Genomic DNA, 12,665 nt, shown 5'->3' with positions numbered 1-12,665 from the left:
AGCGTTGTACTACGGTTACCACAGCGCTCAGGACACCTTGCTAATCGCAGAAAAAAGTGGGGTATGTGAGAGTGGCCTTATATCACATACACTGATAGTTGATACGTATATGTATATAACATGGTATCCACCATTCACAAGAGGTATAAGCTGTGACTGTGTTCTCGCCTTACTTCAAAATGGCCTCTGTACAGATCACAGAGCATGTCTAGAACAGTCTCCTATATAAGTCAATGGGTCCCCTCCTGTCCATAGCGTGAATGGCCTATGAGGCTGCTGTAAAGCATCTGTTCTAAATGCTCTTAGGGCTGTTAAATGCAACTCAGGATAGATGGCCGCCCCCATAGTCATGTATAGACAGCACAATGAAAAATTCTACAATAGGAGAATAAATACCGACTAGAAAAATGGAAGATGTTTCTTTATCTGCTTTTTATTAATACAAACCAATTTCTTGATATGGTCTCTTTAAGTACACATCGTGTGAGAGCGGCCTTAGTGAGATAACTAAACTGAGGTCGGAGTTTGACAGATTTGATATTTACAATAAAGGCCCATTTACATGGGACGAATGTTGGGCAAATGATGCCCAACACTCGTCCCCGCACATACACGCACATCATCGTCTATCGTTTATGCTGCATCATTTATGAGACCTGTCTGTCATGTTTATTCTCTAAATCTGAACATGGACCCTGGATTAGTTGAAATTTTTTGGCTAGGTGTTAGAGGCCTAAGATGGAAGGAAGGACAGCAGTAAGTTATGCTTGCAGAAGGATTATAGACAGAGCCAGACACTTAAATTAACAAGAAGCGATCTATAGACACCAAGGCTGATGATATCTAAATATATAGGCATTATATGCTTGAATGTATCTACATAATGTGAGAATAGGCATCATTCCGCATTATGCCAAACTTTTGCCTGATCGCAGAGCTATGAGATTTCAGTATTTTTTGTTTAAAAAATGTTTGATTTGTTTCAAGTCTTCCCTAGCTTATTCGTGCACATGAATATATTGCTTTGATTTTATGTTATGATATTAATAATAATACTGTAATACTGTAAAAATCAATAAAAATATCGTAAAAAAAAAAGATTTCAGTCTATATATCTTAGCTTTTTCAGGTGTGTTTATATATACTGCATAAGCCTAAGGGTTTATGTACATGGGTGGATCGGATTCCGTATGCGGGAGCCCACAGCAGAATCCGACCCTGCTTACCCGACCGGATCTTCTTTTTTCTGTACTGCGGATGTGTGCGGAAGTATAGTGGCCCAGAACACCATCCTGGTCCCCTCCATAAATGTTATACATGTTTTGTCCTCGGATGCAAGGTATTATTGTGTTAAAACCAGCTCTCATCACATCGGGGAAGTAGCGATGCTTTCAGTCACGACGAAGGATCGCAGAGTGCTTACCATTGTTTTCACTTGCCTGCACCTCGCACGCAGTGTGATGCTGTGTCGGCTCGATTGAAAACAATGGACAATGTGAGGCGTTCCATGGGCACACTCAAAGATCGGACATGCCACAATATTTTCCCGCAATGCGGTAAATCGCTCATGTGTATGACCCCATTCAGAATGGGGTTCATACTCGCATGAGATTTGTGCATCTCCCAACGCAAAAATCTCATGCAATTTTCACAGACGTGTGAAAGCGGCCTAAGGGGCTACAAACAGTTTTTCACGTACTTCAGAAAATTAGTCATGTTTAGAAAGCTTACATCAAGGGGCTAGAATATGCATGTAAATTTGTTTTGCACCAGTATGCAGCACGGTTTAGGCATGGGTAAAGGTACAGATGGAGGGAGAGGAGGGGCCCCAGCTGAATTTTTGCATCCGGGCCCCTGAGCCTTTAGTTACGCCCCTGCTACAGGCCATAAATATACAGTTAAGGGGATGAGCTGTGATCTCTTTGATAGAGTAATTAACGCTTTAGGTATATTTTGGGTGTTTTCAAATCTTATAAAATAACAAAGAATGGAGTACTCGGCGAACAAATGACCACACTTGGTTTCCTAGTGCAATCAAGTAAGTTCTTCGGTTTATTCTCCGTACATACCATTATATAGGGTAAAAGCAGAACAGAAAATTATTATGATCTGAGCAATGAGCTTCTCAAAACACGAAGAAAATTGTAAAATTCTTGGAAACGGGTTTATACTGACATCGACTGTCTGATCTTCTTATCTTTTAGTACGGAATGTACTCAAAAACAATCCAAACTTTTCTGAACATATATTTGCAAAAGCTCTTGTTAAAGAAAGAATAGAAATATGACATCGCAGCCTAAAAGCATACAAAATGGAGAATTAAAGACATAAAATGGATACCTATTCATTGCTCTAACATCCTCTATTATAGCTGTGTGGCAGGAGACTCTAATCATCAGCAGTAACTGTAACAGGAGTGTTTATGTTCCCCTCTAGACAGTTTCTATAGTATATCCATGTAATAGCATCACACAGACTAGAAATTGAATACATAAATCCAAGTAAATCTGAGCTGATAAGAGTTGAAATCACATGACCATCTGAGAAGAAAGAGTCCAGGAGTTTCAGGTAGAAAGGAATAACTAACCAAGGTAACAGAAGCCGACTTATATATATGGGGGATAGCTACATTATGAATGAAAAAGGTCTGAGCACAAGTTCTATCTAACTTTATTCTACTTTTTGGGAGGTAGAAGTAGCCAAAAACAGCAATTCTTAAAAAAAATTTTTTGTTTTTTTATAGCATTCGCTGTGCCCATAAATTACCTTATACTTTCATTCTGCGGGTCAATACAATTACAGTATCTTTCTCAGATGATCATATTAATTAATTTGGACACATGAGAGACCTCACATCCCGGTAGCCTTATTGCCGATTCTAAATTTAAAGGAATACTCCAATAGAATGTTAAAGAGCAATAGTCAGCATTTTAACCCCTTGGCACTGTCCGTTGTAGATGTACAGTGGCTTTGCATGGAGTTTGTATTGAGGCCTCATGCCCACGGGGAAATTCGGTCCCTCCTGGCCTGCAGACATGAGGCCAAGAAAATAGATTATACTTACCTGACCAGACACTGCGAGCCTTCCCTCTGTCGCGGCCGGATCTTGTTTCTTCTGCCCGGCGGATGTGCTCGGCACGCCGGCAGCATGCCAGGCACATGTGCTGTGCACACTTTTTTCTTTTTTAAACTCCTGCTTTTCTGTGGTCCCGTGGTACGGACACAGTGACAGCTGTATCCGTACTGCGGATCTGGACGGCTTCCATTGGCTTCAATAGAAGCCACAGGAGCGGTTCGCGCAGGAAAACCGCACAAAAATTGAGCATGATGTGGTTGCTTTCCTGCTTGTGCGGTCCGCACGCTGAGGGAAAATGACATCCGGGGGTATTTAATTACCTGCGGATGCCCAATCATTCCCTATGGGTGCGAATTGCACGTGCGGGATACCCATGCGTTTTCCTTATTCTATTTTAGCCGTGGACTTGAGCCCTGAGAGGGCTTGGGAGGGCTGTGAGTCTTCTCCATACATGTTGGATGCCAGCTGCTGAAGACTTCAGACACCTGGTCACATCATCCATGATCAGATATAATCCCAATCCCGGCTGTTAACCATTTAGATTCCACAATCAGTGCTGTGGCTTGACAGCAGGAGGGGGCTCCATCTGTTCCCTGAATAGCCCACACAGTAAGCCTGGGGCCTTGTGAAGATTCATAGGTCTGACATGGATTTCTCTACTGCTACTAGAAAAAGTACAATATATTGAAATAGTGGAGTAAACATCCAGCCCCTCACCACCTTTCCCTACAAGTTCAGGTCTCTTATGGGGGCTAGAAAAAATTTTAAGAAGCTAAAGATTTAATTATTACAAAAAATAAAAAATATAAAAATCTCTTAAATAGAATTCCTTTCCCATTCTAATGTAAAAACATCAAAACGAAAAAAACATATTCGGTATCGCCATGTCTGATCTATTAAAATAATGGATTTTATTTTATCTGCATGGCGGATGCTGTCAGAAAACAATTGCACAATGCTAGAATTGCACTTTTTTGTTCACCTCATCTCCAAGAAATAATGTAACAAAAAGCAATCAATAAGTCATAGTAGCCCAAAATGGTACCCATAGAAACTATAGGTCACCCTATAGAAACATTTATTAAGGGGGGTTATTTATATATAGCTTTAGTTTAGTTTATGGATATTTCTCAATACTATGCATATGATGTACTACATTTCAGTAATATGTATGATATCTCTGTGACTTGAACATGTAAGGACTGTGCAAAAGTTTCAGGCAGGTATGTTCATGGTCCTCAATTCTCCTTCTTACCTCTCTGCCTTTAAATCTTTCCCTGGGAGAGACCTTGCAGTATAACTATCTTGTGTCTTTTTGCTGTGCTCAATCTTGCCCTGGTGCAGGACATGTGACATGAAACTGTCTTCCAAAACCTCACCATTGTAGTAGACTTTGTCTGTCCCTCACACAGGTTTAAGTCTCCTACATAGCTGTTTATGTGTCAGATAATGACTATGTTTCAACCTACATATGATAATCATGATCATTTTGACCTGTGGGGCATAATTGGTTAATCATACACCCGACTATAATCCTACAAATTCTCTGACTTAGCATCAATTTTTCTAGGTAAACTTGTACAATTTTAAAGGCAAAGGGTGATCAGACCAAATATTGATTTGATTTAGATTTCTCTTTTCTTCATTCACTTTGCGTTTTTAGCATTTTTTTCCATAACTGCTAAACACGTTTGCACAGTACTGTATTATGTTTTTCAAAATTTAATAAAAATATGTTAAAAGAGAAATTATATATTTCCAACCCCACTCCAATAGAGATCTATATGGACACTAATCAAAGCTGCAAATGGTAACCCTAAGGACCTCCAAATGTGATATTAGCTGGTTCTGCATGGGAATAACACTTTTTGCAGTCTCACCGCACACCAGTCACTCACACCAAGTTTTAGAAATGTATGAATCAATATTTTACTTGAAGGGGTCATCTGAATTATAAAATCTCCCTCATACAGTACAATAACGAATAGCGCTATACTCACCTCTCCCCACTCCTGCTGTGTCCCCTGACGCTACTCGGCCCTCTGCTCCACTCTCGGTTTAGAGCTGCAGCCCTGACAAGTTTATGGGACATCACAGGGACTGCAGCCAAGTGATCGATCGCTGCGGGACACAGCGGGAGCGGTGAGTATATCATTATTTGTTATTATACAGCTTGGGGAAGGGGTTGTCTTGAGAGTTTATAACTCAAAAGACATCTTCAATATGGGCTTATAACTGTCCTCTTATTTGTAGAGAGATTATTTACCTTTAAGTGTTCCATGTTCTGTATTCTAATAATATTTCACGACGTTCTGTTCGGGAGGCATTTGCATCTGAATCTGCTTGCCTCAATTCAAATATGCCTCACTTGCAAATACACTGTCAAATATTTTGCCATTTGTTTTTATTCAAATAGTTATGGTAAAGAAATGGATACTTATAGTTGCATCCAAAGCCTCAAGTCTCCGGTACATTATTACCAAAATCAGAGTTATGTCAGTTTCGCACAGCCTTAAAATAGCTGCAATTTAGCATCCTGAAAACACGCGTATCATTCTACAGAACCAAACTTAAAGAGATGATACAGGCAAAAACATTACTGAAAAAGTTTACACAGTGATGGAAAAACATGAAAGTCACCCTACTTGTAAAGGGGTGCCCTCTGGACTTCCCCTTACTTGTACGTTCTCCTATGACAGCATTGCCTCTGTATGTATAATGTGTGCTATCCCATTATTTTCTGAGTCATTGTTTCTTTAAGAATGAATGAGCATTCTGGGGAACGCACAGGAAATCGGAAGTCAGCACAATCTTGGCAGAGTGATGAGTACCGTGTAATTAGGCCTTATTCACACGGGCTACAAAATCGCGCGCCTTTGTAGCACTACAAAGTCGTGCAAATTTGTAGCTCGTGTGAATAAGGCCTTAGCCTGGGTTCACACAGGGCGGATTTGGTGCTTATTTGCCGCGGTTTGCCGTTGCATATCCGCATTGCGGCCATTCCGTCGCGGTTGCAGTGCAATGCAGTGCCAATGTGTTTGGCCAAAATCTCGTTCTCACAGAGCGTAAAATTTACCACAGAGCCGCAGTGCGGATAAGCAACTGCGTCGCGGTTTTGAAAGATGCAGCATGTCCAATCTTTCGACGTTTCCGCAGCGGATTTTTTTCCATAGGGCCCCATGAACGCAGCTAAAACCGCAATCAAAACCGCTATTGCTTGTTTTGTAGCGGTTTTTCCAAGCGGTTCCGCAGCAGATTGTTCGCATGAGAAAGAGGGGCAATAAAGTTTGTTCACAGGAAGTGGTTCAGCGGCCATTTTAGCCACTTGGCGCCATTTCAGCCTGGACTTCATGGAGAGTGGAAGCAGCGAGCAGCAGCTCTGCCGGCAGCACCAGACCCCTCCACAGCGGCACCAGACCCCTCCACAGCGGCACCACAGCGATTGGCAGCAGCACCAGCCCAGGGGAAAATACTGGGCCACAGGCGGGAAACTCCACCACGTCAGTGGCGGGAAAAGCACTGCCATCAGCGGAGGCACCACCACTACAACCCCCCGCGGAGGCACCACCACTACCCCCAGCGGGGCAAGCAACCCAGCGACACGAGCAGCGGGAAAATCCTCAACCTTGGATAAAGAAGGTAATGCACTACTTCGCCAATCATTGCAGGCAAGACGCGTCGAGCTCCACCGCACCATATTTTGCTCTCTCCTGCCCGCTTCGCGCTCTTTTGCGTCCTTTTTCTTTTGCATTGCAACGCATGTTATCCGCTTTTTTCCTCCCTTGCTTTGCTCCACAATTTATGGCCTTTTTCTTTTGCATTGTAACGCATGTTATCCGCTTTTTTCCTCCCTTGCTTTGCTCCACAATTTATGGCGTAACTGTTCGTGGGGCACGGTTGGCGTTAAGTCGGTCCTTTCCACCATTATATGGCCCCCCACCCGGTTGCATGGCATTCCTTTGCACGGGCGAGGCCACGCGTTTAGTCCCTTTTTGCATTGCCTACCCTAACTTACAAATAGGAAGCTGAAAATATTTTTTATCACTTTTATCCTTTTTTAGAATTGCTCACCCTTCGGCATCTCACGTGTGTAGATGTGAGCCTCGTTGTTATTTTTGGCGACTTGCAATTGTGCGCTAGTGGGCAATAATGTTGTTTATCTAATGAAATGTAACCATTTTCTGATTACTCACAGGACGAAACCCATTTTCAGTTGTCGCCAAGCACATTTCCGGACAATGGCGTGGTATCAGCGAATGGGGATCAACGTTGTCAGGATAACATTGGTGAGTGTAGTGTGCGCTGACACAACCATATCCACCCCCCTCAGAATGCTATTCAACTTGTTTTCTTCTTTCCTCCCCCCTGCAGGTTGAAAGTAGGCCTGAGATTTGGGACCCAGCTGAGCCGGGCTACAGTGACCGAGATTTAAAGGCGGACGCCTGGCTTGCGGTCTGCACAGGGATGTATCCCGATTGGGACTCCGCTACTGCTGCCATCCACAGTGAAATCCGTAAGTTCACACTATTGGTAACGCTTTGTTGTTTCTTTCTTGGATGTACTCAGAACTGTACTGCGTCTAACCACACTGTTTATTGCAGTTGTCGGTGGATTGCATCCTTTTGCAGACTGCTTGTACCATGTTTAATTGCCATCTGTAATTTTGCAGTTAAAGACGTCAAGAATCGTTGGCGGCCTGTTCGGGACCGCTACAAGAAGCACGAAAAGGATTGTGAAAAAAAGCGGCATGTCCCCGTCACAAAAAAAGTGTCCATACCAGGAGGTACTGCGCTTCCTCAGAACAAGTCGAGCATTGCGTGCGTAAGTGCAAATATCTAAGCTAGCTCGGCTTCGATGGCATCGCATTTTGAGGTTCTATGTCTCTAAACGGTACTCTTGTTTCGTCCACAGATCCAGCGGGAACATCACGGCCGCGCCTCCCACGGTCACAACCACTTCACCCGACAAAGATGGGCCGGGACAGGAGTCGCGGGATGATGAGCCCAGAGAAGGAACCCCAGCCTTGGAAGACAGCCAGCGTAGCACGCCCGATTTGAACCCCACTTCAGTAACTCCGGAAGTGGGGGAACAAAATGTGTCGTGTGGCAATACTACTGCCCCTGCCAGCAGAGCATGTCGTAGCAGGGAGGTGAGTTCTGCGTCGGAAGAATAACAAGCCAGATGCCACCCAAGAGGCGCTGTTATTATTGCGGCGGTCTGAGACGGAGGATCAGTGGGACACAATGGGTACCGCCATTGCGTCACGCATTCGTGAATTGAGCTCGGAGCGTCAGTAGACTATTCCGCCAGTTCTTTACACTGTGTTAGAGATTTTTGGTTCTCAAAGACCCATTGCCGATAGCACTGCCATTATTGTGGCAATGAAAAATGCAGCCTTTCCAGTACAACCCTCAAACCGCATGTTGCCTGCACCCCAATCTTTCCCTGATCAACCTGCCAGGGTTTCTAGGACAACGGTATACCCCATGCACCATGGCTGTCAAGACACTGGCTACGGCGACACGGTCTCTGGCGGTTCCCCGTCACAATCGTCGTTTCTCTCACTGATGAACAGCCCTCTGCAACAGACATCGCAACATTCAACCGCGCGACTGTGCTCGTCACCAAATGCATCTCAATGCAGTATAGGAGAAGGCTCTTTTACTTATACGACATTGCAGTGATCACAAACGTTTACTTTGGGATAACTACAATGCCTTAGACGCTACCATTGGAAAGTGCCGGTTCCGTTGTGCTGTTGCCTTGTCTCACATTGCATGGAGTTGGCTGGTGTCCCAGAAATCCTACGGATGGTCATGGGAAAGATTGGGGTTGCAATTTCTTAACATCGCTCACTGCCGGCTACTATGTGCTCTGCTGCAAAAAAGGCTAGGCGCACTCATTCCTTCCCGTCAGTGGCATGACCGTTAAGTTCTTCGACGGCTGTGTCACTGTACGAGAAGGACTGTGTTTGCGCGTGTTTTTTGGCTGCCTTGCTGTCCTCCAAGGTTGGGGTAAATCACTTCTCGAACTCATTGTCCTTTGTTTTCCTTTTTTTATTTTCCTGTCTATCTTCATGCTCGCTGTAGTGTAATGTATGTTAGCGGAGTTCGAGCATGAAAAAAAATACAAAAAATGGTGATGAGAACAGGGGCAGTCTGCGTGCCTGTTCCCATCATCATTTTCGCTTGCGGCATGTCCGTCAAGTGTGGCCAAAGCTAAACTGGTTGTGGATTGGCCAGTGACGGAGAAAAACTTTACACCACATTGTACCGTTACCACGTGCGAAATGTGTGCAACTACAGGCCCTCCTTATTTGTTGCTAGAAATATAAAGCAAACACACAATACCGCTATCCGACAGTGATGTAAAATTGTGTCTGGATGAACGTGTTTTAAAAAACGTAGCAAGGGAAAAAAAAATGTAATTTGATGCACTCCGGGTGCGTGGCTAATGTAACGCTACATTATGGTGTGTTATCAAGCTTGCGAAACTGGTTCCATTGCTTGTGCAAAATTTGTTCTATCCATGTAGTGGTAATCGTTAACTACGCTGAAAAGAAGGATACGGTTCAACTCATGCAATGTTCATTTAGCTATTAATAAAAAAACATCATAGCCTAACAATTTTCGTGAATTTTACAATTAAGTTTATGTATTTTGTGCGGCGAAAAAAATGGAAGAACAAATTTTTTCTTGAAATATAAACACATTTTATTATGCAAACGGTTGAACAATTTCTGAAAATTTGAAATTAAAGGTGGAGGAGTGATCTTTTGTGCCTTTAATAAAATACGTTTTTCTCCACGTACTTTGTTTTCCGCGTCCTTCTGGGGCTGGGCGCTGGGGGAGGGTCACACTGCAGTTAGGGCTGCACACCACCGACACAGGAGAACTGCCATGGCACGGTGCCTTCGTGACTAAGGAAATAGTCAGTGAAGAGTTCTCGTACCTGCACTGCAGTAGCAGGCGTCCTACCTCCCCCCCCAGTTGATGACTGTGTCAAAGGCAGGATCGAGTTCTTCCACATCTACCTCGGGGCGATAGTCCCGGAGGTAGTTGTGAAGAACACAACATGCCTTGACAAGGTCATCAACTGTGTTAGGGTCTACTAACAGTGTAGTTCCTAGAACTCTCCACTGACTTACCATAATCCCGAAGGCACACTCAACCACACGACGTGCCCGGCTCAGCCGATAATTAAAAATCCTTTTCCGGGCATTCAGTCCTCTTCGCGGGTATGGGCACAACAGGTTTGGCATCAACGGGAAAGCCTCATCCGATACCATCACAAAGGGGACTGGATGTGTGGTTCCCGGGAAAGGTTGTGGGGCTGGGAGCGTGACGCCATCTCGGAGAATTTGCATCCCAATCTGTGATGTTCGCAGCACCCGAGAATCTCCAGTGCTGCCATAGGCGCCGACGTCGATGCAAACAAATTTGCTATGTGCATCAGCCACGGCCATCAGGACAATTGAAAAAAAATTTTTGTAATTGAAAAATTTGGAGCCTGAGTGGGCTGGCTGAAGCACACGCACATGTTTGCTGTCGACGGCGCCTATGCAGTTAGGAAATTTGGCAACATCTTGAAAGCCTGCTGCAACACGTTGCCAAGTGTCCTCGGTAGGTGAAGGCATCACGATGGGCTGCAACTTCTGCCAGATGGCGCTGCATGTGCACCTCACAATTTCGGTGATGGTAGATTTACCAACACGAAATTGGAGATGCAGGGATGCATAGCTCTCTCCTGTGGCCAAGAAGCTGAAAAGAAGCAGAGAAGAGAAACAAAAGTTAGTACACAATGAAGACTTGCATTACATCAACACTTCTATGTATACAGTATTCAGATATTGTTCTCAACACGAAATTGATTGGAGAACGCAGTAAAATTCGTGTGAAGGAAATAAGATTTGCAATTGAAAGGTATACATGGGGGGGGGGGGGTTGAAATTCTCACTTTCCATGCCACACATGGTTCAGATTTCCATTCTCCCCATCCACAACAAAAGGGGAGAGAGAATGAGAAAATGCAAACATGTTCCTGCCACACTCAGGAAGGTAACTTGGTCCCGTTCACTGCCGGTGCACAACAAAGGTTGCCCAAGTTTGCTGGTATGGTAAGTTCAACAATCTCGCTGCTGACACTGTATCTGAAGTCAACCAGCCACAAGATGATGCTGTTCTGGTGTCACGCACGGCAACCAAACACCCACCCGCCTGGTGAGATCGGGGTAGCCGTGCAGGTGTCATGATGGCCGTGGTGCTAATAAAAGGGGTGCTCGATAGCCTAGCTGTCAAAAAGCAGTGTGACGTAATGCTATAGCATTACGTCCTACTGCCGGAGCAATCAGAGCATAAAAACTGATACTGCGCAAAAATCACGGAAACAATAAAATTTTTAAAAAAATTGGCTGTACACTCGCAAATTACATTACAGATAGAACAACAGTGAAAGGATAAGAACGGTTACTTACCGAAGGGTGATGAGCAGCCTTTCTTCTGCAGTGATCGCCTTCCTCATCTGCGTATCCTGGTAGGTCAGATCCCAGCGCACCAGCTCCAGAAGGCGCTCAAAGGCCTCCATAGGCAGGCGACAAAAAGAGACGAACTTCTCAGGATGGCTGCAGAGAGAGAGAAAGGGAGAGCGGGCTAAAATTAATAAAAATTCTTAGCGCAACATCAAACCTATTCCCATGCTACACGTCACTTACTTTTTAAGATCTTGGTAGAGGCTTGCAAAATGGCCCTTCGTCCCCCTCTGTGTCAGTAGGGGATGAACCCAATAGCGTCTCTGACGCCGGGAAGCACGATCAGTCTGTAAAAGAATATTAGCAGGAATTAAAGGGGTTGTCCCGCGCCGAAACGGTTTTTTTTTTTTTTCAACCCCCCCCGTTCGGCGCGAGACAACCCCGATGCAGGGACGTACAGAAAGCTTACCGGAGCGCTTACCTTAATCCCCGCGCTCCGGTGACTTCTATACTTACCTGTGAAGATGGCCGCCGGAATCCTCTTCCTCCGTGGACCGCAGCTCTTCTGTGCGGTCCATTGCCGATTCCAGCCTCCTGATTGGCTGGAATCGGCACGTGACGGGGCGGAGCTACACGGAGCCTGCATTCTGCACGAGCGGCTCCATTGAAGAGAGCAGAAGACCAGGACTGCGCAAGCGCGGCTAATTTGGCCATCGGAGGGCGAAAATTAGTCGGCACCATGGAGACGAGGACGCCAGCAACGGAGCAGGTAAGTAAAAAACTTTTTATAACTTCTGTATGGCTCATAATTAATGCACAATGTACATTACAAAGTGCATTAATATGGCCATACAGAAGTGTATAGACCCACTTGCTGCCGCGGGACAACCCCTTTAAAGCACATGAATTAAAGCACATGAATTAAAGCACATGGCCGCAATCGCACTCTAGTCCACAATGCATCAACAAACAACAAGGAAACTAAGCACACAATAACCATAAAAACAAACCGCTCACCTTTTCAGATTGTTCTCTATCCATCAGAAGCACAAAGGCAGTCAGTCTGCGTCGGTAGGCGCGCCTGAGACCGACAGTTCCTCGCTCCATGTCTGCTGACAAAAT

General features: G+C 44.7%; 1 protein-coding gene across 1 annotated transcript; it reads right to left on the bottom strand.

The window, feature by feature from the left end:
- Positions 1-9,913: 9,913 nt before the first annotated feature.
- LOC136631545 (uncharacterized) lies at positions 9,914-12,665 on the bottom strand. The gene is made up of 4 exons (XM_066605827.1): positions 12,561-12,665; positions 11,787-11,890; positions 11,550-11,696; positions 9,914-10,836 (listed from the first exon to the last, which is right to left on the bottom strand). Exons 1-4 carry the CDS (start codon positions 12,648-12,650, stop codon positions 10,050-10,052), a joined length of 1,128 nt encoding a protein of 375 aa, XP_066461924.1. The 5' UTR covers positions 12,651-12,665; the 3' UTR covers positions 9,914-10,049.

Source organism: Eleutherodactylus coqui, chromosome 6, assembly GCF_035609145.1.
Source record: "Eleutherodactylus coqui strain aEleCoq1 chromosome 6, aEleCoq1.hap1, whole genome shotgun sequence".
Taxonomy (NCBI): Eukaryota; Metazoa; Chordata; class Amphibia; order Anura; family Eleutherodactylidae; genus Eleutherodactylus; species Eleutherodactylus coqui.
This window is presented reverse-complemented; position numbering and strand designations above follow the sequence as displayed.